The 21907-nt window shown below is 53.8% G+C and overlaps 1 protein-coding gene across 1 annotated transcript in view; it reads right to left on the reverse strand.

The window, feature by feature from the left end:
- Window positions 1-11423, reverse strand: part of LOC144942314 (voltage-gated potassium channel KCNC1-like) — a 68898-nt gene extending 57475 nt beyond the window's left edge. The window contains exon 1 of the mRNA XM_078869100.1: window positions 10863-11423. Within this exon, the coding sequence (XP_078725226.1) occupies window positions 10863-10940 (78 nt within the window). The 5' untranslated portion in view covers window positions 10941-11423. The remainder of the gene's footprint in view (window positions 1-10862) is intronic.
- Between the last annotated feature and the right edge of the window lie 10484 nt (window positions 11424-21907).

Raw genomic sequence — 21907 nt, forward strand, 5'->3', positions numbered from 1 at the left:
TGCTGCTGTATATTTGGAGTTTGCGTGTCTCCCTCTCTCTCTCTCATCATCATCACGGTGGCTGGGAGATGTTAACTACCTCGCCTGGTATACAGGAGGTCGTGGGTTCGACCCCCACCCTGACGATACCTGCTGCTGTATATTTGGAGTTGGCGTTTCTATCATCATCACGGTGGCTGGGAGATGTTAACTACCTCGCTTGGTATACAGGAAGTCGTGGGTTCGATCCCCACCCTGACGATACCTGCTGCAGTATATTTGGAGTTTGTGTGTCTCTCTCCACGTGGTCGTGTGGATTTCTGTATGGGTCCTCCGGTTTTTCCCTCCACATTTAAAATCAACATCACCCGTTTGAGAGCATTTCGGCTGCTATAAATGTCCACGTGATAAGCCACTTCGTTGAGCAATCGTTTGTGGCCAGGTCACTTCTGAAAAAGAGCTGCATGGCTCAGTGGGCCTCACCTTGTAAAATAAAAATAGCCCGTTCATATTCAGTTCGTCATTCCCCTTTCTCTAACTATCCCCCTTTCCCGTGCCTCCATCTCTGCCTCCTTCCCCATCTCCATCTCTCCAACCTTCCATCCATCCATCGCCATCCCATCCCTCCCTCCCTCCCTCAGAAATGCTCTTTAAAACGAATTCGCCAAACCCATTTGAAATATAAAAACAGGGTTCATCTAAACCCTGTAACCCCTGGCCGCGCGTGTCTTTGTTGCGATGTGGCCACGCCTCGCTCGCGCAAATCGCATCTCAAAAGTGCCGTGGAATTTGCAACGGGGACGGTTTTCGCCCGGAACGCCAGCGGCCGCTACCAACGATTGCCCAAGCTCTGAGGACCCCTATTGTGATGGTTGGCCAGCGCCTTCAATGAGCGTACAATCGAGACCAGCAGGTGTCTCGACACTCTTGCAAACGAGACGCTCCCATCTCATTGGGTAGTCCGGGGGAAATATTTTCACCAATGTCTATGGGGATTTAAAAAAAATAAACGAGAATAACATGAATCTCCTGTATTTATCCAATTACTGAATATGACCGTTATACATCAAGTTCTTTATGAGACCTCCTTTACCAGTGGCAAAATATAGTAATAGGTTTTTACCCTTTCCACTGGTACAAAAACTGACACCTTTATACAAGGGATCATGTTTGCAATAACAACAACACAAGCAGTCAAAATGCAGTTGAAAGGGTAAAAACCTATTACTATATTTTGCCACTGGTAAAGGAGGCCTCATAGTGTAAATGCTTACCCCGAGCTCTCAATACTCTTATAGTGCGCTGTTTTTGAGTTGTACGCCTTTTGGCGTCATCTGGTCCAACACCAATGGAGACTAGGCTCCAAGAAAAGCTGTCTCGGATGTGGACCAATCAACTTCAAGGACAGTGCATACATTATCAGAGTTATTTCTTTTTATTTGCATTTTGTGTTGTGGTTATTGCAAACATGATCCCTTGTATAAAGGTGTCAGTTTTTTGTACCAGTTGAAAGGGTAAAAACCTATTACTATCAAGTTCTTTGTTTGTCCAGCTATAGCCTCAATCAGCCTCGCGTGTGTTTTTCAGCAGGGTCCTGCATCAGCGGAATGTTTGGCGTAATTGCGTCAACGAGTGTTTTGCCTTCGGTTTGTCTTCACGTTCGTGAGTGGCTCCGTGATGTCCGATGTTTTTGCCTGAATCGATGCATTCACAACGTCCGTCTGTCACTCCACCCCCAGGTGTCTGCGTGTCTGACTGCCTGTCCGTCCGGCGCAGTATGTCTTCATTATCCGTAGCCACACCGCCTGTCATCCTTGAAGTCATCAGCACGACCGCCAGCCAGCGGCCACGCACAAAGACAATCCGTCGTACGGGACCCCCTGAGCCACAACGTGCAGCACAGAGGCGTCGCGATCGTTATCCGTGGCAGCACAATTCATCTCAGCCCAAGACAAATATGAATACGAGAATTACCCTCTGAAATGTAACGCTGTACAATCTAAACGTTGTTATTATGGGACGAGACAAATGAATGATGGGCTTACAAAGACAAAGATCCCCCCCCCCGCCCCCCGTGTAACCTTCACAGACTGTTGGGGCAAGTGCTGTTCGCGAGTAGCACCTATGAAGGCCGGCACGTCACACGAGGGAGGTGGGTGTACATCGCCACGCCCGACCGCCTTTGTATCCCCACGTGGCGATGTTTATTCACCATACCAGGTACTCATTTGAGCGCTGAGTCGACCTAGGGGAGGCCCAGGACTGGTTCAGATAACCGTCACTGGTGTTGGTGGCCCAGAGCGGGAATCGAACTCGGGTCGCCAGGGTTCGCAGCCCAACGCGCTAACCGCTGCGCCACCGCTCCCCACACGCACGCGCACACACGCACACGCAATCCCCTCCCCTGCGCTCAATTCAATCTCGCGATCAAGGCATCGCGACGCGAATCGGAAACTTCTCTTCCAAGCGGATTAGCTCCCCCCACAAACAATTACATTCGTATTTGCCAATTAGCGTTTCAATTGACACAGGATGGATTTGACCACTCCGGTGGAGTGCGTGGATGCATGTACACGGATGCATGTGAGTGCGTATGTATGAATGTGGCAGGCAAGGCTGCGTTGGCTGGGTCATGTAGCCCACATGCCCAGCCACAGCATGCCTAAACAGCTTATGTTCGGCCGGTAAGAGGCTGCTAAACTGGCGCGACACGGGCTAGAGAAGAGATGGAGTGATGTGAAGATGTGTCGCTGAGTGGACTTGCCGATGATTGGAACCAGCGGTGTCAAGATCGGCCTCTTTGGAGGAGGCTCGTGAAGGACGCTGCTGCTGCTTCTGGGCAGTTGGAGGCAGTCGCCCTCCGGCAACAAAGAAGGGCAGAGGAGCGACGCCCACAACAACGAGCGGAGCGCCGGGCAGTTAAAACACAGCAAGTTGGCACAGCAGGGGTCACAGGTTGTGCATCGGCCAGTCATCTCAGTCAGTCACCCCATGGCACCTGCTGGGTCTGACCCGTGACCTCCTGCCAGCGGGCGTTCAACAATTCGCGTGTCCTTAAAGTTCACTTAGCCTGGCACAAGTGCCGTGGTGACATCACCGCCACTTAGTGGCGAATGGTACGTAATAATGCATGTGATGCCTCATGCGTAGGGAGCGGTGGTGCAGCGGTCCTCCCTCTTAAAGAGGAGGAACCACTCAGGGTACCACTACCACCAACTCGTCAATACCACAGCTATCGAATAGCACAATCATCATCTGTGACATCAGCAATCAACGTCACCGCCAACATCATCATCGCCAATGTGATCGTCACGGCTTGATTTTTAACGCGATATTTTCCAGAACAATGCTAGGGGCTGGCTTGGAGTTAGGGATGATCGGTGTACGGCACTACCACAAAACTACAAGGTACGCCTATCCATAGTAATCCTAAGACTCATCTTCTTGGTTCTTTCGGTAAAGTCACGTAGAATGGAAATAATAAAATAATAAAATAAAACATTATAAAATAATTTTTCTTTTATTATATTATAATATTTTCTTATGTTTTATTTTTTTTATTTTATTATTTCCATTCTACGTGACTTTACCGAAAGAACCAAGAAGATGAATCCCTGCAGTCACGAAAGCTTTAAATCGAAATTCGATCACGGGTGCTTCACCACCCACCCCCTTCACCAACCCGCATTGACCAGTGTGGTGAATCTTCTTGGTTCTTTCGGTAAAGTCACGTAGAATGGAAATAATAAAATAATACAAATAAAACATAATCATTCAGACTCTGTCTTCTCGACATACTTGTTCTTCACCTGAGGACGGCTGCTTGCGTTGTGGCCGAAACCTCGTGAGAATTTTATAATGTTTCATTTTTATTATTTTATTATTTCACTTCTACGTGACTTTACCGAAAGAACCAAGAAGATGAATCCCTGCAGTCACGAAAGCTTTAAATCGAAATCCTAAGACTGTGCTTAGGTACGTCTGGTAACCCTAACGCACGTGTTAGTACACCATAAAGACAAAGATCCCCCTGTTTAGCCTCATGAGACTGCTGGGGCAAGTGCTGTTAGCGAACACCTATGAAGGCCGACACGGTACATGAGAGGGCGAGTGGCCAAAACTTTGCCGCCTTTGTCTCCCAAGTGGCGATGTTTACACACCGCACTAGTTACAAATTTGAGGCTGAGTCCACCTAGGGGAGGCCCAGGAACGGTTCAGATAATCGTCACCAGTGTTGACCTTGAGCGGAAATCGAACCCAGGTCGCCGGGTTCGTAGCGCAGCGCGCTAACCGCTACACACACCAAAAAGGACAGACACACACGTCAAAAGACAAAAATCCCCCGTATAGCCTTAACAGACTGTTGGGGCAAGTGTTAGAAGCGAGCACACACACACACCAAACACAACAACAACCTCCATTCGCCACTAAGTGGCGGTGACGTCACCACGACGCTTGTGCCAGGCCATGTGCACCTTGAGGCTACCGCGTGAAGTGTCGAACGCCCGCTGGCAGGAGGTCACGGGGCAGACCTAGCAGGTGCCACGGGTCGACTGACTGAGATGACCGAGATGACTGGCTGATGCACCACCTGTGCCCCCTACTGTGCCAACTTGCTGTGCTTTAGCCACCCGGCGCTCCGCTCGTTGTTGTGAGCGTCGCTCCTCCGCCCTCCGTTGTTGCTGGAGGGCGACTGCCTCCAACTGCCCAGTAGCGTCCTTCACGAGCCTCCTCCACAGAGGCCGATCTTGACACAACACACACCAACACACTAACACCGAACGCAAAGTTCAACCATATGACCTTTAAGAGGCTGTTAGGGAACGTGCTGTTAGCGAGCAGCACCTATAAAGGCCAGGGGAGTGTTACCAGCACCATGCCCGGCCGCCTATGTTTACACACTGCTCTGGGTACTCATTTAAGGCTGAGTCGACTTAGGGAAGGCCCAGGACCGGTTCAAATATTCGCCACTGTTATTGGTCGTGAGCGAGAATTGAACTCGGGTCGCAAGGTCAACCACTGCGTCACCACTAACCGGTGCCCCACCACACCACCATACCACCACACCACCACCCCACCATACCACCATACCACCACACCACCACACACAGTACCACGCACATCACACGCAACATCGTACACACCACCAGAGTGAAGACGGAATGAAACAAAATCTGGACCGGGATGTCAAAATAATTTCTGAAATAGAGGTGCCGGCAGCGATCAATCACCGGTCATCACATTGTCAAATGTAGGCCATTATAATCCAGCAGTGGCAGCCTACACTGTACAACGACTCACACCTACACTGTACAACGACCCGCACTGTACAACGACCCACACCTACACTGTACAACGACCCACACCTACACTGTACACCGACCCACACCTACACTGTACACCGTCCCACACCTGCACTGTACACTGTCCCACACCTGCACTGTACAACGACCCACACCTACACTGTACAACACACACCTACACTGTACAACGGCCCACACCTATACTGTACAAAGACCCACACTGTACAACGACCCACACCGGCACTGTACAACGACCCACACCTACACTGTACAACACACACCTACACTGTACAACGGCCCACACCTATACTGTACAAAGACCCACACTGTACAACGACCCACACCTGCACTGTACAACGACCCACACCTGCACTGTACAATGACCCATACTCACAATTCTCAACCCCCCCCCCCTCCTCGTCACACATCGTCACAAATGTCTGACCCCCCCTCCCTCCCCCTAGGTGCGTGACGTCATTTATGAACGGCCCCTTAAAGCCTAAACGGAAACTTTTCGGGCAAGTGCTGTTAGCGAGGTCCTACAAAGACCGGCCGTGGGGTGGCCATCATCACCACGCCCGGCCGCCTTTGTCTCGCCAATTCTGCCGTTCTATACACCGCGCCAGGTACTCATTCGAGGCCGAGTCGACCTAGGGGAGGCCCAGGACCGTTTCGGATGCTGGTCACCGGACTGGTGGCTCTACGTACAAAGACAAACAGCCTCCAAGCAGCTACGCAGGCCTCAGCCTGTTTCGAATGGGCGACTGCCCATCCAGGAGGTGGAAACAACGGCGAATTGATCCTTGAATCCATTTCATTATCACCACATTTCTGTAACATCATCATCATCACCACCACCACCAGCAGTGTCATTATCCTCAGAACCATTATTATTACCATTGCTGCTGCTGTGATAAAAAGATCATAATCAGGACAGATATGGTCGGTTGGCAGGTGCCATTAAAGCAATGGATTATTGAATCCATCTGTGCGGATATTTGAGCGTGTTGTCCCAGCGCATGTATAGTAATAAAAAGTGTGCCGTACTTGGCCCTTCCCCTCTTCAACCATTATATATACGGAGTGGTAGCTCTTGTAATCTCTCATTTACGTGATACAGCTGTCGTGGCTGTGACGGTTCCACCTGAAGACGGAAGCTTGTGTTGCCTCCGAAACGTGGTGGATTTTTATTTTATTTTACTTTTATTAATTTTAATTTTTTACCTACGTGACTTTACCGAAAAAACCTAATAGTATGTATGTATGTTGGGTTTTCACACGGAGCCAAGCTTTCCATTCACAGCTGAACATCTCAAATGTAACAGGACCCATCTGAGTGAGAAACAGGCTTGCCTGGGTAAACATACGGAATCGTCATGATGATGGATATCACACACACACACCAAGGCATAGACACATACACACTCACGTACACACATAGGGGCCGTCCATAAATGACGTCACGCGATTTTGGACGATTTTTGACCACCCCCCTCGTCACACGGCGTCACAAAAAGTCAGACCCCTCCCCCCTCAAATATGACGTCACAAAGCTCTGCCCCCCCCCCTCCCAAAACTATATTTCCATTTGGAAAATAAAACATGCTTCAAATCGCTTGTCATTAGTGTGTATTTAATGTGGCGCTGCACTCTGATGTTGTAGGAGTGTTGTTATAACAATTCTATATTTATTTAAAGTTGCGCATTTTGATGTGACGTCACATTTATCAACCGCCCCCCCCCTCGTCACACATCGTCACAATAGTCTGACCCCCCCACCCCCCCAGGTGCGTGACGTCATTTATGGACGGCCCCATACGCAATAATGAACGCATGATCATAAACTCATACGATGCATCGTCATCATGATACTACACGAATTAGAAAACAAGTTTTTAACGACAAATTTATATTTACGCGATCGAACTAAAAAAAACTATTAATAGAAAACAAGTTTTGCTGGCTGGCTGGTCCCGCGCGCGCGTGGCACGTGCGCGGCCGTGACGTCACCGCGCAACATACCGCGCGATGACGTCACCCGCATCACGCAGCGTTGAATTAGGGGTCGTGCGTGCTTGCGTCCCCCCCCACCTTTCCCCCCCCCCACCTTCCCCCCCACCTTCCCCCCCACCTTCCCCCCCTCCATCTTTCCCCCCCCCCCACCTTCCCCCCCACCTCCCCCCCTCCACCTTTCCCCCCCACCTTCCCCCCTCCCACCTCCCCCCACACCTTCCCCCCCCCCACCTTCCCCCCCTCCATCTTCCCCCCCCCCACCTTCCCCCCCACCTTCCCCCCTCCCACTTCCCCCCCACCTTTCCCCCCCCACCTTCCCCCCCACCTTTCCCCCCCCACCTTTCCCCCCCTCACCTTTCCCCCCTCCCCACCTTCCCCCCCCCCCACCTCCCCCACCCCAACTTCCCCCCCCCTACTTCCCCCCCACCTTCCCCCCCCACCTCCCCCCCCACCTCCCCCCCCCCAACTTCCCCCCCCCTACTACCCCCCCACCTTCCCCCCCTCCACCTTCCCCCCCCACCTCCCCCCCCACCTTCCCCTCCTCACCACCTACCCCCCCACCTCCCCCTCCACCTTTCCCCCCCCACCTTTCCCCCCCCACCTCCCCCCCCCACCTTCCCCCCCACCTTTCCCCCCCTCACCGTTACCCCCTCCCCACCTCCCCCCCCCCCACCTCCCCCCCCCCACCTTCCCCCCCACCTTTCCCCCCACCTCCCCCACCCCACCTTCCCCCCACCTTCCCCCCCCCACCTCCCCCCCACCTTCCCCCCCCCCCCACCTTTCCCCCCCCCACCTCCCCTCTACCTTTCCCCCACCCACGCTCCCTCCCTTCACCCCGGGCCCCCCGTGTATCGGCACAGAAATCCGCTGTCCATTGCAACCTGCGTCGGACTGGGGGTGAGGCCACTCGCAAGTTCAGAGCACCGCAGCCGTCAGCCACCGACCCCCCCTGGGTTTGAGTTCCAGGTGGCTGCCACCAGCGGGTGGAACAGGGCTCTCAAGTGACCCTGGCAAGACATTTTAGCCGATTACAATTCTGCCCTTGCGCTTGATTGAGCTGAATTCGAGCAAAAGTTTTGCTGGCTGGCCGGCCGGCTGGCTGCCTGCCTGGAGGGGCGGACGGACACTGCGGGCTTGCTGGTGTGGTGATATAACAACAACAACAACAACCAATAGGAGCCTGTTCCCAGCGTTCTCATTGCCCGGAGATTGGCTGGGGGGAGGGGGGTGGAGGTGGGGGGGGGCTGCAGGTGTCGTGAGTGGGGGGGGGCTGGTGGTGGCGGGGGGGGGGGCTCCACCATGGGGGGTGGGGAGATGCTGGGGGGGGGCAGGGCTATAATTACACACGGACATAAGCGGTGTGCGCGTGCATTACGGAGGGACAAGACAAAGATTCCACCGCCCCGGTATAGCCTCAACAGACCTTTTGGGGCAAGTGCTGCTAGCGTGCTGCTGTGAAGGCCGGTCAAGGCACACGAGGGCGTGGGTGGCGCTACACCACGCCCGACCGCCTTTGTCTCCCCGGCGGCGATGTTTACACACCGCGCCAGGTACTCATTTGAGGCTGAGTTGACCTAGAGCGGGGGTGGGGGGGAGGCCCATGACCGGTTCAGATAATCGTCACTCGGTGTTGGTGGCCGTGAGCGGGAATCGAACTCGGGGGCGCTGGGTTCGCAGCGCTGCGCTAACCGCTAACCCTACCGCTCCCCAAATGCATTACACAGATCACGCACAGACACACACGCACACGTGTGTACGTGCGTGTGCACGTGTGTGCACGTGTGTGTGCACGTGTGTGTGTGTGCGTTGTGCGCGTGCTTGCCATCAGTCGCCATTCGTCAGTAAGCGACGGTGACGTCACAACAGCGCTTCGTGCCAGGCTCGGTGTACTAGCGCATACAAAGACAAAGATCCCCCGTGTTGCCAATAACAGACTGTTGGGGCAAGTGCTGTTAGCGAGCACCTACGAAGGCCGGAACGGCACACGAGGGGGTGGGTGGCCAGCACCACGCTGGGCCGCGTTTGTCTCCCCGGTGGCGATGTTTACACACGGCAACAGGTATTCATTTGAGGCTGAGTCGACCCAGGGGAGGTCCATGCCCGGTTCAGATGAATCGTCACTAGTTTTGGTGACCGTGAGCGCGAATCGAACTCCGGTCGCAGGGTTCGTAGCGCAACGTAGCGCGAACCGCTCTGCCCACAATACGTGCACGCGCGCGCACACACATACATGGCAGACACATCCACGTGCTGTTACATGTTGCACAACATACATGTACAATAATCACAGACACACACAGTACACCCAGACAAAGGGCTGCTTGCGAGAACCTATTCAGGTCGGCCATGGACGTTGTCAGCTCCACGCCCGGCCGCCTTTATCTCCCTCGGGCCCTTATTTAAGGCCGAGTCGACCTAGGGGAGGCCCACGAGCGGTTCAGATTATTCGCCACTGCCGTGAGCCGGGGTCGACAAATTGAACCCAGCGATCCGAGGTCGTGCACTGCGCAACGGGCGGTCTCGCCTGCAACAGATTGCAGGGGGCCAAGGGTTGTTAGCGAGCCCACATGAAGGCCGGCACGGCGCACAAGACGAGGGGGGGGAGGGTGGTGAGGTTAGCACCACGCCCGGCCGCCTTTGTCTTCCCAGCGCTAATGTTTGCACAATTGCAACAGGTACTCCGTCGACCGAGCGGATGGGGCCGCTCAGGATGAGCTCAGGATAATCGCCCCGGATGTTAGCCGGGAATTGAATTCTTAGCGCAGTGCGCTAATTGACTACAATGCGCGGAGCGTACCTTCCTCCTTACGACGCACACACAACAACGCGTACAGGCATATTGGCACACACGCACACAACACTCACGCATTTCCATGCACACACTCACATGGCCACGCATAATAAGGATTTCTATTCGCAAAGATCCCACCGTGTAGCCTGCAACAGACTGTTGGGGCAAGTGCTGCTAGCGAGCACCTATGAAGGCCGGCACGGCACATGAGGGGGGTGGGTGGCCAGCGCCACGCCCGGCCGCCTTTGTCTCCCCCAATGGTGCCGTTTACACACCACGTCAGGTACTCGTTTGAGGCTGAGTCGACCTAGGGGACGCCCAGGACCGGGGAATCGAACTCGGGTGTCCGGCTTACGGAGCGCAGCGCGCTAACCGCTACACTACCGCTACCCTTCAAAGACAAAGATCCCCCGTATAGCCTTTAGCAGACTGTGGGGGCAAGTGCTGTTAGTGAGCGCACCACCTATGAAGGCCACTCACACACGTACAAAGACAAAGATCCCCCGTGTAGCCTTTAACAGACTGCGGGGGCAAGTGCAGTAAGCGAGCGCACCACTCACGCACGTACACGCACAAAGCCAAAGATCCCCCGTATAGCCTTAACATACTGTTGGGGGCAAGTGCTGTTAGCGAGCCCACCACCTATGAATGCCACTCACGCACGCACGCGTACAAAGACAAAGATCCCCCGTATAGCCTTCGCAGACGGTTTGGGGGCAAGTGCTGCACGTGCACACGCCGGAGGAGGAGGATGATGATGACAATCGTCGCCTTACCTTGAGCACCGCCTTGCTAAAGGGCTTGTTGCCCCCAGGGCGGCCCCGGTACGTGGAGACGCACACCGAGCTGATCATGTGGACAGTTGGCCTGGCACATCCAAAGCAAATGGTCTCGCCGCTGCTGTCGCCCCGTGTCGCCTGTTGCAGACGCCGCTGCCGCTGCTGATATTGCCGCTGCTATTATTGCTGTAGATGCTTCTCCTGCTGCTGCTGCTGCTGCTCCTGTTAATAACGCTGTTGCTGCGATTGCTTTAGCTACAGCTGCTGCCGCCACTGCTGTATATTTAGCTGCTACTGCTGCTGCTGGTGCTATAAACTGCCGATGCTGCTGATGCCGTTGTAGTATTGTGAGCAGCAAGCAACAGCGTGCGCTAAGACGGAGAGGAGAGAGCGAGAGAGAAAAGGGGAGAGAGAGAGAGTGAGAGAGGGAGGAAGAAACAGAGAGGGAGGGTGGGAGAGCTAAGCCCACAGTCGGGGCTCGCGAGCTGTGTGTGTGCGTCGTGTCGTCTCGCCAGCTATGCTGGCTGTCTGCTCGGGATCCTGTTGCCCATGGAACTGTTGCTGTGAGCGAGAGGGAGGGATGACTGAGAAGCCGTGGTGGCGGCGGCGGGGGGGCGAGAATATGGGAGGGATGGGGTGAGAGGGTGTGAGATGGGGAGACGGAGGAGAGGGGAGAGAGAGGGTAGAGGGGGGTGGAGAGCGAAGGACGAGAGGGATGGGTGAGATGGGGAGACGGAGGAGAGGGAGGTGGAGAGAGGGGAGAGCGGTGGGTGGCAGGGGCGAGAGATGGATGGTGGGAGAGGATGGGGAGTTGGAGGGAGAAAGAAGGGAAGATGGATGGTGGGAGAGCAGGGGATAGGAAGGAGTGGGAGATGAGCGGGAGATGAGTGTGAGATGAGTGTGAGAGAGGTAGGAGAGAGGAATGAGGAGCAGGGATGGAGGGAGGCGGAGAGGGGAGAACGGCGCAGTGCTGAGGAGGATAGAGAGGAGGAGAGGAAGGAATGGCGAGAGAGAGAGAGCGACATGGAGTAGGAAGAGAGGGGGTACAGAGAGAGGGGGGGGCAGAGAGGGGGTAGAGAGAGAGGGATGGGGTAAGGAGAGCAGAGCGAAAAATTTTTTGTTAAATCTTTCATTTAAAAATGGGGGGGGGGGGTTACGTAAAGCAAAGCATAAAAAAAAACCGAAATGATGAACGAAGCAAAGTGCCGAATACACCGAGCATCTTCTTGTTTCCTCTGATCGTAAAAAAAAGGAGTGAACGGAGGACGGAGAGAGGGAAGGAGCTGGCCAGGGTCAGAAGGAATGAGTGAATGAGATGGGGGAATGAGAGAGAATTTAAAAAAAACGCTAGATGCCAAACATTGCAGACGAGGCACTCGTCCAGTAGCGGATATACCAAAGGGATGTACGCGCTTCGTGCACATGGTGGTGGTAGTGTGACCAGCATCGCGCCCGGCCGCCTTTGTCTTCCCAGTGCTGACGTTTGTACGCACCTCCGATTAGCATGGTTGGCTACATGCGGTGCGAAAGAAGTTGGATACACTGCACCATTTTAATGCTGAAACGACTCGACACGTGTCGAGAAATATTCGTATTCTCCAGATTAGAAGACTTCACCCCCCACCCCAACCACGTGTTTAAATCAAAAGTTCTGAGTGCCTCTTATGATCCTGCAGGTGCGTGCTTGTGCGTGGCACAGTAGGGGACACAGATGATGCATTGGCCGGCCGTCTCAGTCAGTCGGCCCGTGTCTGTCCCGTGACCTCCTCCCAGCGGGCGTTTGACAACTTCACGTGGTCTTAACGTGCACCTAGCCTGGCACGAGCGCCGTGGCGACGTGACCGACACTTAGTGGCGTATGGCGGTTGTTGTTGTTGTTGTGTGAGACCAGATCTGCACAACTTCTTATTGACACCGGGCACACATTCGGTGCGCGTCCTGTGATCCCAAGAATGCGGTGCACACGTGCGTTTAATGTCGTGGCCGTGATCGTTCCACTGCTGGATGAAGGCCTCCTCCCCGGTTCCTGCTATTTCGTCCGCTCCATATCGTCGATGCACTGGCGGAGCCAGTGGGGGGGTGGGTGGCACGTGCTCCCCCCCCCCAATGATCCGATCGAAATCCCTAATTTTGATCGGATCGGATCATTGGGGGTTATTAGTAATAAATCGGCTTTTTGCGACCCCCACTGCCACTGTGTAGCATATTATTACGTGCCAGGGACTCTATGAGATGATAGGACAATAGTCCTATCAGTTATAAGTGACTCACATAATTGTGCGCAGTTGCGTCTACAGTTCACGACTTCCCTGAAGGCATCAACACCTTCAGCGAGCGCGATGCCGATCACACGACGCGGTTCGAATTCGACCCTCGATCGATGGCTGCGCCATCGCCGCACACGCGTCGAATAGAAAGCAAGGGACAAGTCCTGACTTACTAACAACTCCTTGCTTACTCACAACTCCTCTATCATTCTTCATTGCTGGAGGGGTTGCCCCCCCCCCTCTACCTGAAAATCCTGGCTCCACCATCGCATCGATGGTCGTCCTGTCGGACCCATGTTGCTTGGATGCCACAGCGTCATTATTCTTGACTATCTTCCACATTCACACGCGTTCATCAATAACGATAACGACAACAATCATAATAACGTACAGGCCTTTTTTCTTCTTGGTTCTTTCGGTAAAGTCACGTAGAATGGAAATAATAAAATAATAAAAATAAAACATGATAAAATAATTCTCACGACGTTTCGGCCACAACGCAAGCAGCCGTCCTCAGGTGAAGAATAGGTCTGTCGAGAAGACAGAGTGTGAATGAACAGGCCTTTGTCAATTCACTGCTCGGTTGGAAGGCCTCCCCGTGTCGTGTCGGTCATGGGGTTGTTGTTGTTTTTGTTTGACCATACTTCACCACGCTGGGCAATTACAGGGGGGGGGAGACGGGACAGCCCAATGCCGGTTTAGATATCCACTCGCCACTGTCGTTAGCCGTGCCCCTTAGAACTGAACTCAAGTGGCCCGAGTTCGGAACGAAAGTGAGAGCTAACCACTGCGCCACCGCTCCCCCCCCCCCCCTCTTGATGTGGATGGTTTATGCAGCATTATTACCACTCTATGTTGACACTTACCCAGGGAAAGCCTCACTTGAGTGGCATGAACCATTCTTTCAGGAGGGTCCTGCCAGGTTTTCGCAGTGGAAGGGGGGGGGCGAATGGGGGTGTGCGGGGTGTGACGTTGTTTAATCGGGTTATAAATAAAAAAAATATTATTTTGGTTCTCACATCCTTTTGATACTGACAACAAAAAAAGGTGTTCCATAGATACGCACAACAGTCCAATCGAATCATTTGCCAAGGTTATTCCTGGACACAATGGTCCCACTGTTTTCCAACGAAGTCACGGGATCTTGAACGTGAACCGAGTAGCCGGCACATCCAGCGCCCGGCAATAACCAGGGCGGCCGCTGGAATTCGAACCGTGAACCTCTTGCGATGGAGCGAGTGCAGCCACTGTTGTGGGGAGGGCGGGCGGGGCTGTGGTGAAGTGGTCTGCAACGCATTGCGTTGCTACGAATCCGGCCACCTGAGTTCGACTCCGCGTCGAGGTGTAGGGACGACTCCTGACCATAACCACAACGTCATTGCTCGCAGCCGTCAATTAGTATCCGGTGCGGTGTTGTAAAACATCGGCCCTTGGGAGACAAAGGCGTGGTTATGTCCACACCTCCCCCCCGGGCCCTCCTACCTCTCTCACCTCAATCCACTCAGCTCCACGCACTCTCCGACCTCTCACCTCACTCCACTCCCCTCCACGCACTCTCCTACCTCTCCCCTCTCATCCCACTCCACTCCCTTCCACGCACTCTCCTACCTCTACCCTCTCACCTCACTCCACTCCCCTCCACGCACTCTCCTACCTCTCCCCTCTCATCCCACTCCACTCCACGCACTCTCCTACCTCTCCCCTCTCATCCCATTCCACTCCCCTCCACGCACTCTCCTACCTCTCCCCTCTCATCTCACTCCACGCCATGCATTCTCCTACCTCTCCCCTCTCATCTCACTCCACTCCCCTCCACGCACTCTCCTACCTCTCCCCTTTCATCTCACTCTACTCCCCTCCACGCACTCTCCTACCTCTCCCCTCTCATCTCACTCCACTCCCTCCACGCACTCCCCTACCTCTCCCCTCTTATCTCACTCCACTCCCCTCCACGCACTCTCCTACCTCTCCCCTCACTCCACACCCCTCCACGCACTCTCCTACCTCTCCCCTCTCATCTCACTCTACTCCCCTCCACGCACTCTCCTACCTCTCCCCTCTCATCTCACTCTACTCCCCTCCACGCACTCTCCTACCTCTCCCCTCTCATCTCACTCCACTCCACGCACTCTCCTACCTCTCCCCTCTCATCTCACTCCCCTCCACGCACTCTCCTACCTCTCCCCTCTCATCTCACTCCCCTCCACGCACTCTCCTACCTCTCCCCTCTCATCTCACTCCACTCCCTCCACACACTCCCCTACCTCTCCCCTCTCATCTCACTCCACTCCCCTCCACGCACTCTCCTACCTCTCCCCTCTCATCTCACTCCACCCCACGCACTCTCCTGCCCCTCCCCATCAGGGGCTCCGTTCCGGCACTAATAGGTGATCGCGAACAGAACTTTCCCCTCCGGCCTCTCTTGAGGTGAGCACCTGCTCAATGTAAATGTACACCTCGCACGCACGAAAACAGAGATCCGGCGTTCCGATTAAAGTGTGTGCGTGTGTCTGTGTGTCTGTGTGTGTGCGTGTGTCTGTGTGTGTAGGTGTGTGTGGGGAGCGGTGGTGTAGCGGTTAGCGCGCTGCGCTATGAACCTAGCGACCCGGGTTCAATTCCCGCTCACGGCCAACACCAGTGACGATTATCTGAACCGGTCCTGGGCCTCCCCTAGGTCGACTCAGCCTGAAATTAGTACCTGGTATGGTGTGTAAACATCGCCACTGGGGAGACAAAGGCGGTCGGGCATGGTGCTGGCCACCCACCCCCTCGTGTACCGTTCCGGCCTTCATAGGTGCTCGCTAACGGCACTTGCCCCTACAGTCTCTTAAGGCTTTCCGGGGGATCTTTATCTGTGTCTGTGTGTGTATGTGTATGTGTGCGTGTGTGTCTGTGTGTGTCTGTGTGTGTGGGGAGCGGTGGTGTCGCGGGTAGCGCGCTGCGCTACGAACCCGGCGACCCGAGTTCGAATCCCGCTCACGGCCAACACCATGCAGTGGCGATTATCTGTACCGGTCCTTGGCCTCCCCTAGGTCGACTCAGTCTCAAATGAGTACCCGGTGCGGTGTGTAAACATCGCCGCTAGGGAGACAAAGGCGGCCGGGCGTGGTGCTGGCCATCCACCCCCTCGTGTACCGTTCCGGCCTTCATAGGTGCTCGCTAACAGCACTTGCCCCTACAGTCTGTTAAGGCTATATGGGGGATCTTTGTGTGTGGGGAGCGGTGGCGCAGTGGTTAGCGCACTGCAATTACGTAGAACCCGGCTCCGAGTTCTACCCCCTCGTGATATCTGAACCCGGAACTGGGCTTCCTTCCCCTAGGTCTACTCAGCCTCAAATTAGTACCTGGTGCGGGTGTGCATAAAACAGTCGGCACATTGGGGTGGCCAAAGGTGGCTGACCCACGCGTCCACGCTTGCGCGCCGTTGCCGAGCCTTAATAGGCGCTCGCTAATAGCACGTGCAGAGCCATTGAGTCCATCCACTGCTGGATGAGGGCCTCCCCACACCGTGCTAATCATTGGGGTGGTGGGAGAGGGTCTACTTGACCATAGTTCACCACGTTGCTGGGTCAGGAAAGTGTGTCTGGGGTCGGGTGGGGTGGAGGGGCACATATACGTACAGTACAACAACTGATTTTGCTGTACCGCAGCAGCCAATGGGGAGACAAAGGCGGTCGGGCGTGGTGCTGGCCACCCACCCCCTCGTGTACCGTTCCGGCCTTCATAGGTGCTCGCTAACAGCACTTGCCCCTACAGTTAAGGCTATACGGGAGATCTTTATCTTTGTCACTTTGCCCAGGCACAAAAATCTTGCTGAGGTTTGTGAAATCGTGACATGATGGTGATCATGAGATGTCCCGGTGAGTGATGCGTGCCCATCTGTGGCACTCCTGCCTAATTGCCTTTCGGGCCAATTACACCACATCATGGGACAGCCATATAAATAATAGTTACAGGAATTTGGCTCAATCTATACGCATACCCCTGGCGACGCAAAATGCATTCCATTCAATTTAATTTGTTAAAAAGGTACAGGGACAAAAAAAAAACCCAAACAACCCCAGTCCTGTACGAGATTGATCCAACAATAATGAAATTGTGCTCGCCCCACCATGATAATTTACAATCCCCTTTAGTCCATCCACTGCTGAGTTCATCTTCTTGGTTCTTTCGGTAAAGTCACGTAGAATGGAAATAATAAAATAATAAAAATAAAACATAATAAAATAATTCTCACGACGTTTTCGGCCACAGCGCAAGCAGCCGTCCTCAGGTGGAGAACAGGTCTGTATGTCTTCTCGACATACCTGTTCTCCACCTGAGGACGGCTGCTTGCGTTGTGGCCGAAACGTCGTGAGAATTATTTTATGTTTTATTTTGTATGTCTTCTCGACAGACCTGTTCTCCACCTGAGACGGCTGCTTGCGTTGTGGCCGAAACGTCGTGAGAATTATTTTAGTATGTTTTATTTTTATTATTTTATTATTTCCATTCTACGTGACTTTACCGAAAGAACCAAGAAGATGAATCCCTGCAGTCATGAAAGCTTTAAATCAAAACAATTACACTGCTGAGTTGTTAGGGGCTGCTTCCAGTTCTCTCTCCCTTTAAACAAAACTTCGCTACGCTGGGCAGAGCGGCTCAGATAAAAGAAGACAGAGAGAGAGAGAGGGAATGGACGAGGCCTGGTACAGATGTAACTCACCATGGATGTCATAGCCTTAGCCGGGAATCCAGCTCAGGCCAACGGGTGCAATTTGTGCAGTGCGCGAAACCACTGCGCCACCGCTCCACGCCTGCAGATACACAATACACGTCCTTTATTTAACCCAGTGGGAGCCACCACTTCATATTTACAAACTCGTTGCACTGTACCAATTAAACACCCCCCACCCCGCAAACCCCGTCCCTCCCACGTTGATGGAATTCTTGGTCGCGTTTCGATTAAATTGCCGATTTATTTTCGTGAATGTTTCGCGTTACCGTCTCGTCCGAGCCGCTTCCCTTCCTTCTGTCGTCTGCTCGTTGCAGTTTTCGTCGTCACCCTTAGAATTATCCAGACAGCGTCGACGCCCGAGCAATCGGTTGCGCGCAACGCAGACACGTCTCTGCAACCGGTTGCTCGTGACAGCGACGGCCTCGGCTCTCCGAAGCGCCGACCCGCTCGGCGATTTGCAAGCGACGGATTTCATCGCCTTGACGCATTCGCGCAAACAAACGCGACCGGATCGTTGCAATCCTCGGTTGACCCGCGCAAACGCATCTACTTGCTCAGATGTGGACAAAGCAGCCGCCGAGGGCGACGATCAAATTCGCGCGATTTCGACAGCGGTTTGGTTGCCTAACTGATACGGATCAATGTACCGTGTCCATTTGGGACACGTGGAATTCCCACCGCTGACACAGGTCTGCAATCGGAAGATGGACACCAAATGGATCAATGCTTCTGCGAGCAAGGAAATCGCTGTGACGTTTGAGGGTAGAATGAGCGACCTTCTTCTCACTGACCGGTTGACTGCGGTCTTCCACAGGAGAAGGCCTTGAGTTCCTGGGGAGGAGAGTGCGTGGAGGGGAGTGGAGGCAGATGAGAGGGGAGGGGTAGGAGACTTCGTGGAGGGGAGTGGAGTGAGATGAGAGAGGAGAGGTAGGAGAGTGCGTGGAGGGGAGTAGAATTAGATGAGAGGGGAAAGGTAGGAGAGTTCGTGGAGGGAGATGAGAGAGGAGAGGTAAGGGAGTGCGTGGAGGGGAGTAGAGGGAGATGAGAGGGGAGAGGTAGGAGAGTGCGTGGAGGTGAGTGGAGGGAGAGATAGGAGAGTGCGTGGAGCGGAGTAGATTGAGATGAGAGAGGTAGGAGAGTGTGTAGAGTGGAATAAAGTTAGATGAGAGGGGAGAAGTAGGAGAGTGCGTGGAACGGAGTAGAGTGAGATGAGAGGTAGGAGTGTGCGTGGAGGAGAGTGGAGTGAAACGAGAGGGGAGAGGCAGACACGGCGAGTCCGCGGAGGCTCAGGAAGACGGCGTTGTCTGTATTGCTGCGCCGCTGCCTACAGGCGCAGTGTCGCAGGCACACGAGCCATTGTTCCCGAGTGTGGGCAGACGCGTGCAACACGACGCTGCAGCCATTGTACCGGGTACAACTCTGCGCGTACGGGTGGATGCGTGATGGGTCGCAGTATTTCTTTACTCTGTGTGCGCAGGGTCAAGTTGCTGTTGACTTAGGTGCCCCCCTTGACACGAGAATGCGCGCGCGCGCGCGTCCGCGTGTGCACGCGCACGCGCGCGCGCGCGTCCACGTGTTTCGTTGTAAAGGGACAAAGGCTCAGCCCTTGCGGCGTTCCAGAAACAAAAGAAAACCTCGTTCACGCGCCCGCTGGCGGAAGGTTGTCAACGAGAGGGAGCTCTGGGCCAGACGTTTGGTCGGCGTGGAAGAGGAGGCCCAAAAATTGCCTGCTCCTCGTTAGAGAGGAGGATGCGCTCGCGAAGTCTTAGAAGATTGAAATGTTTGAACCGTTTACCTTAACACGTGGGGGGGGTGGGGGGGGGGTTCGAAGCCAATGTAATGGCCCCTATTTGTTATTGGGTCAGGTCACGTGCTCGTCGTATGTCCCACGACTGAATTCAATCGTGGAAATTCTTGTGATGAACTTTCCAACAACGACAACACAAAAATGATTTCTCTGAAGATTTTCAAGATATAATAATAATCATTCAGATGTTAAAAGCACCCAGGCCAATATGACAAATGAATCGGGAGTGTGACCCCCATTCTAGGGAATGATATTTGTTGTTGGTCTCATATATTGGTGGAAAAAAATCACAAACAGATATTATGGACCAAACAATGCAACACATCTTGCCATCGCCAGGGCCGTCCATAGTGGGGGCAGCGGGGTGGGGGGGGGGGTCTACCCTACGCCTTCAAACTATCACATCTGACACCGTGGTGTCGAAGCGCGCCCCCCCCCCCTCCAAAAGCGCGGGGCCCGGGCCGGTCGCCCCGATTCTCCATGTACCCCGAGAGCACGGCTCTGGCCCATCGCCTGTTGTCTATCAGTAGGGTCATGTGACCGGCCGGTATCGAGAGCGCGGAGTGGGCTGATGAGGCAACGTCACTCGATTATCTCAGCGCACCTAGGGGGGGGGGGGGGGTTAGACATTTGTGACGATGTGTGACGAGGGGGGGGGTGTTGAGAAATGTGACGTCACATCAAAATGTGCAACTTTAAATAAATATAGACAACACGTTCTACTTAATTATATAGGCGTTTTAATAAATGTTTTCTCCTACAACATCAGAGTGCAGCGCCACATTAAATACGCACTACAATGACAATAGTTTAACGCGATTTGAAGCATGTTTTATTTGGGGGAGGCAGAGCTTTGTGACGTCATATTTGAGGGGGAGTCTGAGTTTTTGTGACGCCGTGTGACGAGGGGGGGGGGTCAAAAATCGTCCAAAATCGCGTGACGTCATTTATGGACGGCCCCACGGCAGTTTGATGTTGAATTCAGTCGCGAAAAGGGTCTTGAACTCGCCGATTAAAAGGAGCTTTATTTAGTTGCGTGTTGAACTTCTTTCGCACCGTACGTAGCCAACCGTGGACTAATTACAACGAATGTGTGATGTGTCGAATTACCACCACGTGATCGAGCCCCCCCCCCCTCGCTACCCACTCCCCGGAGGGGGATGAGTGAGGGGGGCGAGGGGGCGAGGGGAGGGGCGGTGCGGGTGCCTGGCGCAAGCCCAGGGCCGCTAGGGGAAGAGAGTGCGAGATTGGGGGGGGGGGGGTCAAGGAGAGGGGGGAGGTCAAGGAGAGGGGGGGGGCAAGGAGAGGGGGGGGGGGCAAGGAGAGGGGGGTGCAAGGAGGGGGGGGGCCTGGGGGGGGCGAGGGAGGGCTGGGGGGATGTTGGGGGTGGGTTGGCTTCGCTCAACTAAGGGTTAGTCCACTTGTGGAGCAGTGTTACAATGTAAACAATAATTATATAGATTAGTATTAATCATGGCAGTTATTGCACAATAGTCATAGAGGCGAGGAGCGGTGGCTCAGTGGTTAGCACACTGTGCGATGAACTTCAGCTCGATAAACTTCAGCGAACATCAGTGGCGAGTGATATCTTAAAATAATGATTATGCCACAAAATTATGCTAATTTTGTGTTATTTATATATTAGTTCATCTGCACTGGGCGTATATCCATAACCGTGAACGTCGACTGCCATCTCGTGGTTCCTGCTCGATACTGAGTTGGCAGCAGTGGTGCCCAAACACAATTTACAACCTGAACACATTCGTCATAAAATAAATGTGTACAATAGGCGACGTTTCGTGAAATGGGCCTTCTTCACATCACACGGATAAAAAATAGGCCAGTGAGAGAGAGAGATCACCGTGGCGCCTAAGAATTCTAAGAATTCAAGGCTTCAGATCGAAATTCAACTCCGCTAACTGTAGAGCCGATATGTCCAAATTGGTGATTGTTATTTTTGTAGTTGTAAACAAAGTCAATGCAACTCACAACCAAAACAACTTCCGAGAATAGCGCTTCGCATTTGTGTGACCGAGTTCAAGCAATCTGGCCGCACGAAGCAGTTGAACATAAGAATACCACAAAGACAAAGATCCCCCGTATAGCCTTAACAGACTGTAGGGGCAAGTGCTGTTAGCGAGCAGCACCTATGAAGGCCGGAACGGCACACGAGGCGGTGGGTGGCCAACACCACGCCCGACCGCCTTTGTCTCCCCAGTGGCGATGTTTACACACCGCACCAGGTACTCAT

This window comes from Lampetra fluviatilis, chromosome 27, assembly GCF_964198595.1.
Source record: "Lampetra fluviatilis chromosome 27, kcLamFluv1.1, whole genome shotgun sequence".
Lineage (NCBI taxonomy): Eukaryota > Metazoa > Chordata > Hyperoartia > Petromyzontiformes > Petromyzontidae > Lampetra > Lampetra fluviatilis.